We start from the raw sequence: 12,229 nt of genomic DNA on the forward strand, positions 1-12,229 counted from the left end.
TTTGTTCCTTCTCACCCCGTGTCTCCACCCTCTTACCTACAATGATCTACACTAAGGCAGCAACACAGCACAGGGGTGTCCCAGGTATGGTTGATGGTTGTAAAACAAGGTGGTGGTGGTTTGTAAAAGTAAGCGCTAAGATCCCAGCACTTAACTCTTATCTCTTTAAAACCACAAACAAGGGTTTCAGTGCAAATCCTGCAAAGTCACTACCTGCTTTGGGCTGTGTTTTTTTGGACAGAAGGCTGAGATTTTTCTGCAAGAGGGTTCACATCTGTCACCCAAGCGCTTGCAAGCTTTCAGAGGGTCACATGCCAGATACATGCAGAACACCTCGCTGTGTGCTGGCAACTGAGCAGCTCCTCATGGTTTGCTTTCTTTTAACATAAGAAAAGATTTCTAGTACTACCTCATTTAAAAATCATCCTCCATCACTAAATAAACCTACCTTACACTCTAATGATCAAAGCCTTTGCTTCTCCAATATTTACTTGTCACACTGAATGGCTGTCCCAGCTTGCCCTTTAGATAACAAATCTCAGCAAAATCATTGTAAGATACCACTATTAACTGTATGTAAGACACCTGGATACACCTGGCAATAGCATTTACCCACTGACACTCCAGAAGATATTTACCCTTATTAGAAATGGGGAGAAAATTACCATACAGGAAACAAATTGCAAAATAACTGTGCCTTAATACCTGTGAAGTTTTTCCTGCTACCCTGCCATCCTTACCCAAAGGCACAGTCAGCATCATATTGGCACAGAAGAGTTAAAGCAGTAAGGAGGATTTGCAGTGAAACAACACCATATTGTAATCTATGCTCTCAATGAAAACAGCTGAACACCAGCCTCTTTGTTAGACAGTTCAGCATCTACAGCTCGAAGAAAGGCATTTTAAAGCGACCTCTCTGTGATTTTAAATCCCACCTTGCAACCTCTCCTTGCTAATGCTTTTAAATAAGCAGGCAGTCACCTTGAAAGCTAAATATTACTCACTCTTAGCTACTAATTGGCACTTACCGTGTGCTGTTATAAACACAATGGATCCATGCTGCATATGAATTACAATATATGCTTACTTAGCACCTAGGTTGTCAAGAAGAATTTAGCTTTTGTTTACCAGACTGAGTATTTGCATTTCAGCTACTGAAAAGGCCAGTGATGGATGCTGATTCAGACTGCACATCACAAGTAATGAAATTCAAGTATGTCAGATGCTGAGTAATTTTGATGTACAGCATAAGCGCCTTAGTTTACCTAGTGAGTAAAACATCACGTAACAAAAGCAAGATAATCAAGGGGATGCTCGTGCAAAAAGCCATACAGATTGCTTAGGAGAACAATTTTACACCTACATCTTGTAAAGATTAGGAAGGGGTCTCTGAGAGAGTACATCAAATTTGACAGCTAACTGCATAATCTTTCCTCATGTTCATCTGGATTCTGCATACCAATCTAGGAGCTCATTTCAGCAGAACAAACAGTGCAAGAAGCAGTGCCTACAACATAAAGGGCTGGTCAGCTATTATCATCTGCTGTGAAAAGGAAACACAGGGCAGTTCCTTGTTTTAGATAACTTTACACTTGACCAGCTCTTTGCCTTTCTTGTTGGAGTGAGCTGTTTGACTGATCGGTGATAAATAGGTGACAGAAATCTCTTACAAAGCTTTACTATCAACTCTGCTATGTAAACCTCTTACTAGAAACAACACAAGTACTTAAGGAGTGCAAAGTGGCATCACCCTCTTCTTAGCCCTCTGAACTGCACACGCTGGAGGTGACTTCTTGTTTTCAGCCCAAGCTGCTCACTCAGGTCCTATCCAGGATGGCAAACACACAGCCTTCAAGGTATGCAAGGCTGCAACTACCCCCTAACTCACTGCCATACATGGCCACACTTCACTCGCCGTTTTAGTGTGGGTTAGGCTTTCAATACTCAGACATAGCCATCCAGTCCTTTACAGCATTATACCCATGCAGGAAGGAAGAAACTAAATGCTAACTCTTGTAACACTGATTGATTGCCTGCTGCTTCTCCAGAACCATGAAACACATTCACAGCAGTGCAACAGCAGCTACCTGGAAGTCACTACACAAATATCCCAATGATTTTAATAAAATGGGCTTATCTCATTGCAGATACCACTTCCCACAACTCACCAAAGCGGACTTGCCCACACCTCCTGAACCAAGGACCACTAGCTTGTACTCACGCATGGTGTGGTCTGTTCAAATAGCGACGACCTGGAAAGCAGGAAAAGAGCCAACAGTTAAAAGTTTACCCTGAATTTGCAAAGGGTACAAATTTATGACCCTGTCTTCTGAAAGCAGCAACACGCTCCCCTTCTTCGAGTACTCCTGAGAGCAAAAAGCTCCTGAGTAACAGCTATGTATGGGTTTTACAAGCTTAGATGGCTGTTCTTACAGCCTAAGTATATATGAGATGTCCAAAGGGTTAGGGTTAGGGGCTAGGGGACCCGTTACCCTGCTGGGGCTTGGAGAGGAAGAGGATGACTACAGCATGGCACAAACACAGCGCAGCCACACACACATGCTCCCAGCTGCCTGTCCTCTGCATTCTCCACATTTTACAGCAGAAAACAATGAGTATCAGACCAGAAAATTACATCAGAAAGATGCAAGCAGAGAGGTTTCTTTCTCCCACCCACCTCCAGCAGGAAAGGATGTAGGTCAGTACTTTCTCTCTGGAAAAGGTCAGGCCTAACACACGCCTGCCAAGGCAGAACCTCTCTGCTCGCCCAAGCAGGGACTCTGCCTTTTTATGGCAATCTCGCAACTCCCTCAACTCACTACCCAGCACCAGAAACCTTCTCATTCTCCTCGAGATTCCCTGACAAATAAGGCAAATGACAAAGCTGGTGATAAACATTTTACACTATGTTTATAGTATAAGCCAGGCCGGGCTGTCCCTATCAACCCAGCTCAAGCAAACAATGACCTCATCTTCCCCCCTCTTCCCCCCAGCAAGATAGCGCTTTCTTCCCAAGTAAGGCTTCAGAAACACGAGTGCTATGAGGCTGGGCAAGCTGCATTTCTCAAAGGCATTTCAAACCAACGTTGCCACAGGATTTATGGGTTCCCTGGCTCCAGTGGGAGGATGGCTCTAGAAATAAATACATACTCGAGGTAGTCTGATGGAGAAATTGTCGCCTAGCGTTAACAACAGCCTGCAAAGAACAGGGATTGTATTTTCTGGACAACTCCCTGACAATCTGTGTCTCAAGTTTATATAATCATTAAATCAGGGTTGTTCCCCCCCCCCCCATCATTTCAATTCCCAAAGGAAAGCTGTAAAACAGAGAGTCAAGAGGAAACCCACGTGCTTCCACGCACCCACAGCTGCTGAACACGTTACAGGAGACCCTGCCCAAACATCCTCCTTTCAACCCTCATTTCCTCAACCACAGCATGATTTATGGTCTAAACGTATAAAGAGAAGTAAAAAGACCCCCGTGCAGCTGGAGAGGGGCATACAAATTCTGCAGCTCGTTCAGCACGACTTGAAGCTCATTTTTAAGCCAGAAGAACAGAAATACAGGGCTCACCTGCCTGCACTGAGGCTTTCTTGAATCACGTAACCAAGCTGCCCTTCCCTCACCCAAGCCTTAGAGGGGGAATAAAGCCAAAGCTATCAGCAGCAGCCCTTAGTTTTAAGCACCTTGGGGTGGTTTTTCTTTGACTCTTGTAGCCTACATGAGTTGCAGTTGCTTAACTTCATAGAAATTGTGAAATGAAGTCAAACTGAAAGGGATTTTCCGGAATGGTAACTTTGAGTATCTAAAAGCAGAGCAAGTGATGGCTATGCACTCTAGTACACCGGCAACGTGTTTGGTTAGAATTCTGGCAACCGTAAGCTCTTCTGCTTGAAAAGTTCCCCAAGAAGTGACATTCACTTCCTTCCTTTCAAAAATCATGATTTTGCATGGGAAGGAGAGGGGAATTCCAATCAGCGATGATTTTCCCTTTGATGAGCCTTAGGAATTAAAAGGCAATGCATTTTTTACAAAGCATAAATCCAAGTTATTGATCCCCTTCATCTTCCTACAGTTCCACAGCCTGGTCCACCTAAGAAAACCCAGAAAGCAATCAAGCTAAGGGTTAAATTTAGCTGCGAACTCTTTCACTTCTTATTTATAGTAAAACTACTTGTGGGAAAGTTTCAGCTGGGAGCTGTACAAGACCAGCTTCTCATTTCTCCTCTACAGTATTTGCTGATGTCTTTTTTTCAGGTGCAACAGGAAGCCAAGATCCTGAAACTTTATTACTGAGCCCTATTACTGAGCCTTCTTCCTGTAAACCCCACACGCCTTAATTATCTTGTAGCTCTTTCACAAGTACGTTATCTGTTTATACAACATGAATAGAGTGCTCAAGAAATTACTATGCTGCATCCTAGCCAACTTTTCATTTGGCAGCTGTTTATGCCCACCTAAATACAGTTAGACACAGTAGCATTCATTTCTATCCAGAGCTCTGTGTAGTGGAGTTGCACGCTGTGAAGCAACAGCTATGTTTCAAAAGGGAATGAGTATTACGGGTGTTAAGTGTTTCTTTCGAGTAAAAAATATATGATCACTAAGGAGTGTAAAAAAAACCCCAACTTTTAGTGCTGTTGTAAATGTTGTGAAACTCATTAGTTCCAACCCCCTGCCATGGGTAGGGATACCTTCCACCAGAGCAGGTTGCTCCAAGCCCTGTCCAACCTGGCCCCAGGGATGGGGCAGGCACAGCTTCCCTGCCAGCACCTCCCCACCCTCACAGTAAAGAACTTCTTATAATATTTCATCTAAATCTACCCTATTTCAGCTTAAAGCCAGGATTAATCTCTTCATTTCCTTATTCTTTACCAGCAGCATCGCCTTGACGCTACTGTCACCAACACTGCCTGGGAAGCAACAGAAACAGGCAGTCAGTTGTTCACAGCATCAGCCTAAAGATGCTCAGCTCCTTCCTGAAGAAAGAAAGAAGGGCCCTATCCTGTGAACAGATGGAAAAGTGAGGAAAAGATGCAGTATATCTTGTTTAATATACAAAAGGGAAAGGAAACGCAGGCAGGATGGCAGAAGGATGCAAGCGCAGATGAAGCTGTAACCTGAAACACAGCTCCAAGCACCTGCTCACCTGCATCTTCATCCAGGCAGCACTCACACTCCCCCAGCAGCACAAATGGTCTTTCACCCTGCTGCAGCCGAGTGGCTGAATCAGGGGATGAAGAAGCAAAACTCTCAGGGTATTTCCCAACCAGCGGAAGCAGCCAGGCAGAGGCTGTGGGGAGGGCGGTGTGGGGAGAACAGCTGAGGCCCTTCAGGAGATAAACCTGACGCAAACATCAGCCTCTCTTGTTCGAGAAGCTTCACCAGCTCATCAGGAAGTTTGTAATTTGGGTGGTGGGGTGAGAGAAGCATAAAGAAGATAACTGAACACAGCACTGGAAGCGAGTGGGTGCAAGAACTTCACACTGTGCTCGCTGTGAGCTGCAAACACCCAAGAATGATTTAATCCACCTGAAGGAGGCAGTTTGTATGTATTAGTTTCCCCTTCTCCAAACACTGATAGAGCTATGAGTGGCAGGAGGTGCAGATACGCTGCTCAGGGCGAGGAAGACAGTGGTAAGAGCACATGGGCTGATGGTTTTGTATAACTTGATGAAACTCTGGCCATAACTGATGACACAATCGCCATTAAGAAGATAACAAAAGCCTTAAAAATCAGAGCAGACACATTCTTGACTCAGCCTTAAAAAGCCTGGACTGTAATCACAGATCTGTATTTTGAGCTCTAGCAGAGGACATCAGGAAAGACAGAACACGAAGCTGCAGGGTTTCTTTTCCTTACTACAGGAAGTCAGATTCAAGTAACCCTTATACCTTACACATTTATCCATTCAAAAAGCTCCCCAACCTGTGTTTTCACAGCTAGAAATTTCATTTGAAATATATAGAGAATATTAAAACCCTCCTACCTTGGCATAAAAGATCTCTCATCAGTGTTAGCAGCCTTACTGAAGGTTTTTCCGGGCTCCCTAACAAGGGACTAAAAGAAAAAGAAATTAAGAATTAATCAGCTTTCAAATGACAGTGTATGCAAGCAGCAAATCTTCTCTTGATGCTTTCAGACCAAAACATGCCTGTTACAAAATCTGCCCTTTGCCTTATCAATGGAGCTCTACGCAATGTCTGAATACTCAAATTGAACTGCCTTAGAAACAAGAACTCCAGCACAGTTTAACCTTGCCTCTAGGACAGGGAAAGACTGAGGGGGAAGGCAATGGCAGAACACAATTTCTACTTGATTAGGTCATTAAAATTGCTTTACGAATTGGAGATGCAGTTAAGGAAAACCATAGAAAGGAGACACAAAGTTGAACTTCATTAGGTTAAAACATCAAGCTCACAACTGTAAAGGTCACATTTCTGCTTAGTGCAGGACTGCACTAGCTTTTGGGAGCGAGAAGTAAAACCTGTCCCTGTGCTCTGCAGCTCTGCTCCATCCCCCCTCACCTTCCATCAGATCAGGCTCATTCTGCGGCCTCGTTGGCTTGAGATTCCATTTAGGAGCACAGGTTACTTGCAATTTTGTCTTGTTTTTTAAAAAACAAGACAAAATTGCAAGTTTCTTATTGTTGCCTACCAGATTTAATAGCAATCAAATACAGTCTGCAGACATGGGAGGAAAAGATTGCCATCACAGGGGGACGTCCTCTCTAATCATCTAAATAGCTTGCTTGTTGTTCCTTGACAGCAATTTTGACTGGCGTTTTATGTGAAGTTGCCACTTCTGCCCACAATCTGATGACTGCCCTTGCAAATAGTTCGCACACATTTCCAAAGTCTTTTTCCCTTTCCTCTGTCACCACTTCCCCCTCAACACCATGGATTTAACCCCCCAAAAAACACTGATGACCACCCTCCCTCAATTTCTGACCATTCACCGTGCAGCTAACCCAGGGGTGGGAATTTTAAAGAACAGTTCAATGAGCAACTCCTAATGAAAGTCAGCAGGATCTGGGCTCCCAAATCCTTTCTTTCAACTTGGAACTCCCTCCCCATTGCCTCTGCACCTGCAGCGCGGCGTGGGAAAGCATCACCCCTGAAACTCGGCGCAATGTGTTTGTGTAGAACAGGCTACAGAAAACAGCTCAGCAAAGATATTTAAAGCCTGACTCAGTACTAAATGAGTCAGAAAGCCACGGCTGGACTGAGAGGCAAGGGGAGGCAGAGCAGAGGGGGAGGAACCTGCTCCTCCGCAGCTCCCGCTCGCTGTGGTGAAGCTGCTTGGGCATCTGGGACAGGCACTGGTGTGCCACAGCACCTGAAGCAGGGCTGGAAACACCACCGAGGGCCCTGGCTGAGCTTCCACTGCACGCTGAGCACGTGTTCAATGGGGAGGTTTAAACAGACAGAGCCACATTTTAACAGATTCACAGGCTCCATCCATTCTGACAAACTGGATTTGATTAACCCTCATCTGAAAGCTGGCTGCTATGGGATCTCCAAGCACTTGGGGGCTTCCCATGCTCTCCAGGTTCTTTCCTCCCCTCCTGCATTTTGCTTTTCCCACAATGAAAAGACAACTTTCTTCTGCAGTAAAGATGGGAGCTAAAGTCAAATCACCTTGTTCCTGGGGACTTTTTCTCCCTAATACACTCTAAAGATACCACTTAGAAAAGACAAACCGAGAGCTGCATAATCTGGTTTGATGTTGTACCAAGTTTGCAATGCATTTTAGGAGATGGAAACTCAGTACTTTCTACTATCAAGAATTCAGGAGAAAGCCAACTATGTATAAAGCAGCTCAGCTTCAAATCACCCCGAGTGATTTTAAAGGGGAGGAAGCATCACTTAACTGCTCACAATGGGCATGGCTGTGATAAAACCCCACGACTGCTGCAACACCTACAAATTAAGCCATTTTATGGAATCCATCAGGTTTCTTTCTTATAAGAAGCATACAGCATCCGTGCTGCACCTCTGCAGCCAAGAGACATGATCTCCCAGCACACCTCTGCGTGCAGGGAGGCTGTGCCACACACCAGTACCAGGCACAGTATCACTGCACACAGGAAACAGAAGCATCAGGCACTGGTGCTATCAGGACATCTCTGAAATAAATCCAGCATCCTGTGCTGTACCTCTCCAGCCCATGCATGAGCTCTGCCATGTCCTGGACCCTGCTTCCTCCTCCATCTACACATAACTGTGGGATGGAGAGGGACAGGCCATCATCCCAGCCCTGCCAGCACAGACATCACACGTGTGACACTACCTGAAGAGCATCTAGAGGGGCAGCTGCTGCCTTTCATTAACAGCCCAGGCTCACAGGCTTTAACTGCCTGAGTAAAGGAGAAGGGCAGGTCAAGGCTTGGAAAGCCACTGTGGTATTCAAGCCCCCATGACACAGCCTGGCTTTACTCAGCTACCTGCTCTTCCAAGAGCATTTCTGAATGCTTCCAAGGGATAAAAGAAGGAATTGTTCCCCTTTTAATGGTAGACTCATAGGAAGTTTAAATGAAAAGCAGATAATCTCCGGTTTGGGAGGGGAAGTGTGGGTCCAAAGTACTTCTCTTTAGCAGCTCAGCATAAAGCACTCCAGAGCCATGGGCACATCCCACCTTAGAGCTACAGAAATCAAAACAGTTTAGAAACAGGTAACAAAGCTGTTGAAATCCTTGTCAAATATTTCTCCAACCATAGTGAGTCTACAGCAAAGCAGAGCTCATCCAGGCAGGTCTTGCTGCAAGCATTTGCTTGGCTCCAAACTGTACACACCTGAAAACAGGGATTTTTAACGAAAGCCTGACCCAGTCTCAGCTACAGGGCTGAAGAGAGATGACAGCTCAGCAACACAGAACTTGTTTTCACCCAAAAAGCATGATGCACAGCCCTAGTTTAAAAAAGGGTGAGAGAAAAGGAACAGAAAAGAGCAAGGCACCAATCGAGCACACACCAAACCACAAGCATCAGTTCCTAGAGACAACGTGAAAGGGCCTCTCAAGGTGCAGCTTCTACAGCCACGTGTACTTTTAACCTGACAAATATCCTCCTCTCTTCTTGTTCCCTGGAGTGATGCACTGGGATGGAGAAAGATAGGGAAAGATATCCCTGGGGGAAAAGGGGAGAGAGGAGGGAGCAAACACCACTCACCCAGCTTTAGGGAAGGAAGAAAAGAGAACAACCTCCTGAGCACTGCCCTGCTTATCACCCACACCTCCCTTGCTCATTTTCACATGCAGAAACCAAATTACTTAACATTTCCAAGGGGAAACGTGCTATCAGCACTTTACAGACCTGTGAGAGAAACATGTAGGTGTATGGGGCTGGCTGGACCCTTGTGGCCATCGCTTTCCTGTTCCTTGAGAGGGGCAGATTCCAGGGATGTTACAGCCACGTGTTGCAGCTATTTTTACCCTGGCACTTCCATCCTGAGTCGTGGCTACTCCAAACAAGACTGTTTGATTTTGAACTCTAAGTGCTCCTCATGCCAGTTTTTTTATGTTACTGTGAACTTGGCCATGAAAAGGGGTAGGGTTTTTTGGAGAGTCTACTAAACACTGCTCAATACCCCACCAAAATCCCTTCATTACCGAGAGCTGTGGTTGCAAAGCAAACTCAAATCCAGCACTTCAGCAAAGGCAAGACTTATGATGATCAAAATCACATTAAAACTGACGGATTCCCTCCACAATAAGAAAACCCAAACAAACACAAAGAACGATGCAGCAATGAAAGCTGGAAACACGAGACCCGGGGCTCTACCCTTGGCTTCACCAAGGACCTGCACTTGCCAAGCTGGAGGCACAAAGTGCCCTGTTCTGGCACTGCCAGATGACAGCTTCACTCATTGACTGCTTACATATTTGTTATACATCATGTTCTTGGATATTATATTACTCAATGAAGTCAAAAGCACATTAAATACTTCCCTAAAATTAATCAAAGCTGTCAACGATTATGCAATTGTTACACATGAACTATGGAAACGTGTTGGGAGGAGCGATGGTGGATCACAAATGAAAGGGTGTTTGTCTGCAAATCACACAATTACTTAACAGACACCTCCCATAAAAAGCAGTGAGGCATACACCACCATAGACTCATCCTATAAGCTAGCACAGAATTCACTTAAATAATACAAATCATGGCCATGGACTCACTTGCCAAGTCCCTTCTCCAAGGCAGTGAATGTCCCTGTCTTTAGGGCACACAGAAAACCTCCTTAATAACCTCTCCTGATGCCATTAACATCATAAAAACCAGAGGGAAGAAAAAAGACCAAAAAAAGGGACAAGAAGCAGGACTTCAATGTGACTTTAAAGTAAATTTGACAAACTTCCATTCAGAGTCTGCCTCTTTTATTGCTCATTATCACCCTGGCATCTGACACCCAAGTAAATGTCTTTTATATATTAACATTTTATAGCAGCATACATCTCTTCTACATTATGGCAGGAATCTCACCCTCAATTTTACACTTTTAAGAGTAACAACTTTAGAATTTCCACTGACTGCTTTCAGCATCAAATCAACTACAACTCAAGAAGTGTGTAGCTAACTATAAACACCATCATGTCGTAGGATACATCTCTACCCAACTGCAGAGCATTACTGACTGCAGCATCCATACAGTCCCCCCAGGTTTATAAGCTTTTGTTCTCCATAATTTAGCGCAGGGGAAACACTGAGTTATTATTAGGACTTAATCCACCTATTTTATACTCCTGTAACTCCAGCGTTAGAAAACAGGTGTTTTGGACACTTAGGAACACACGTGCTCCTCAGGGGAGCCTAAGAACACCAAAGAACTGAACCACAGAACCACAGAATGGTTTGGGTTGGAAGGGACCTTAAAGTTCATCCACTTCCAACCCCCTGGCACGGGCAGGGACGCCTTCCACAGGCAGGGACACCTTCCACTAGAGCAGCTTGCTCCGAGTCCCATCCAACCTGGCAACCTGAAACAACTCATAAGTGAATTCCAATTCCCTATAATAAAACTTGGGAACTGGATCTAGTCCTGAACCACGACTGTGCTAAAAAGCATTGTAATGAAGTAACTATAAAGTGAACTCACTGGGATTAGTGAAAAGCATGGCAATATTTCAATATTATAACATTTCATACTCCTCTAAGAGAAAATTTTCACCCTTTGTCCGTTTACAGACAAGAAGGCAGCAGCGTTTTAATGACATACCTTGTCCAAGTGAGAGGCAATCATGATTCTGTCAATCATGATATCTACATACTTGTTGTTGGTTTGAAGTATTAGCTAGAAACCAAAAACCACAGGCAAAAGCACGTGCAAAAAGCCAAGCCAGTGATAAGCCAAATGAGCAAACAAGTATCTGAGAAACCTGACGCTCTTCGGAGATGTTATTTGAAGTGTTCAACTGGAAAAAGGCAAGAGAGCAGCCTGCAAATCTTGCACGCATCCATTCTCCACAGCTGAAGTCCCGGCCGTGTGCTCCTCTGAACCGCATCCAAATCGCCCGTTTCTGCACAATTTCACATCCTCCGCAGTGCATTGAGGAGGTTACTGACGCAGGGCCAAGGCCATAAAAGCCTGGGCTAAGAGTAAAGTCCTCTAGCAACAGAGTCGTCTTTTCTGCCTTCAGTGCTGTGCTGAGCAAATTAACTACAGCACACACAAAAAAGGCAGGGAAAGAACCTTCCGTGGAGACAGCGGTAATTCCGCAACGTGAAAAAGTGATTTTATGCCCAAAACAGACCAAGATTGATCTTCTGCAGTCTGTGATCTTTTCTGCAACCAGCTTCATGCTGAACTTGCCATTTTAAGTATGAGAATGTTAACTTCTATGTAAGCAACTGCCTACTTATTCATTTGGAATTGCTTTGCTCTAGAGGCACTCCAGGCAAGGAACAAGCACTTTGGGCAGCCAAAGCTGTGCTGGAACGGCTAATTGCTTTCTTGTCCTATTGGTCTGCACTTGCAGAAAGTTGCTAGGGACATGTGCCAGGTGAAGGCAGGGGAAAGGAAGCCAGAAGCAAAACCCAAAGACCAACAAACACCGTGTCCCCAGATTAGAACAAACCACTGCATCACTCACTGTCACTGGCAGCAGCTCCAACTGGACTGCAGCACTGTGGCAGATCTACTACTAATGCACACTGCTCTGCAAGCAGGAGGAAGGACACAGCATCATAGAACTGGAGAATGGTCTGGGTTGGAAGGGAGCTTAAAGC

The 12,229-nt window shown here is 44.9% G+C and overlaps 2 protein-coding genes across 6 annotated transcripts in view; one reads left to right on the forward strand and one right to left on the reverse strand.

The window, feature by feature from the left end:
- The window catches only part of LOC134157043 (adenosine receptor A3-like), a 122,566-nt gene that overhangs the window by 80,790 nt on the left and 29,547 nt on the right, over positions 1–12,229 (forward strand). The window lies entirely within an intron of this gene.
- The window catches only part of RAP1A (RAP1A, member of RAS oncogene family), a 36,033-nt gene that overhangs the window by 12,468 nt on the left and 11,336 nt on the right, over positions 1–12,229 (reverse strand). For 2 of the 4 annotated variants that reach the window (XM_062605643.1, XM_062605642.1), the window contains 2 exons: positions 5,992–6,062; positions 2,169–2,252 (listed from right to left, as the gene is read on the reverse strand). In XM_062605643.1, the coding sequence (XP_062461627.1) occupies positions 2,169–2,225 (57 nt within the window). In that variant the 5' untranslated portion in view covers positions 2,226–2,252; positions 5,992–6,062. Of the gene's footprint in view, positions 1–2,168; positions 2,253–5,150; positions 5,206–5,991; positions 6,063–12,229 lie in introns of those variants that run through there. The other 2 variants (XM_062605645.1, XM_062605644.1) reach the window with 2 other exon arrangements.

This window comes from Pezoporus occidentalis, unplaced genomic scaffold (assembly GCF_034315485.1).
Source record: "Pezoporus occidentalis ecotype Australia unplaced genomic scaffold, CSIRO_AGI_Poc_V1 ctg92, whole genome shotgun sequence".
Lineage (NCBI taxonomy): Eukaryota > Metazoa > Chordata > Aves > Psittaciformes > Psittacidae > Pezoporus > Pezoporus occidentalis.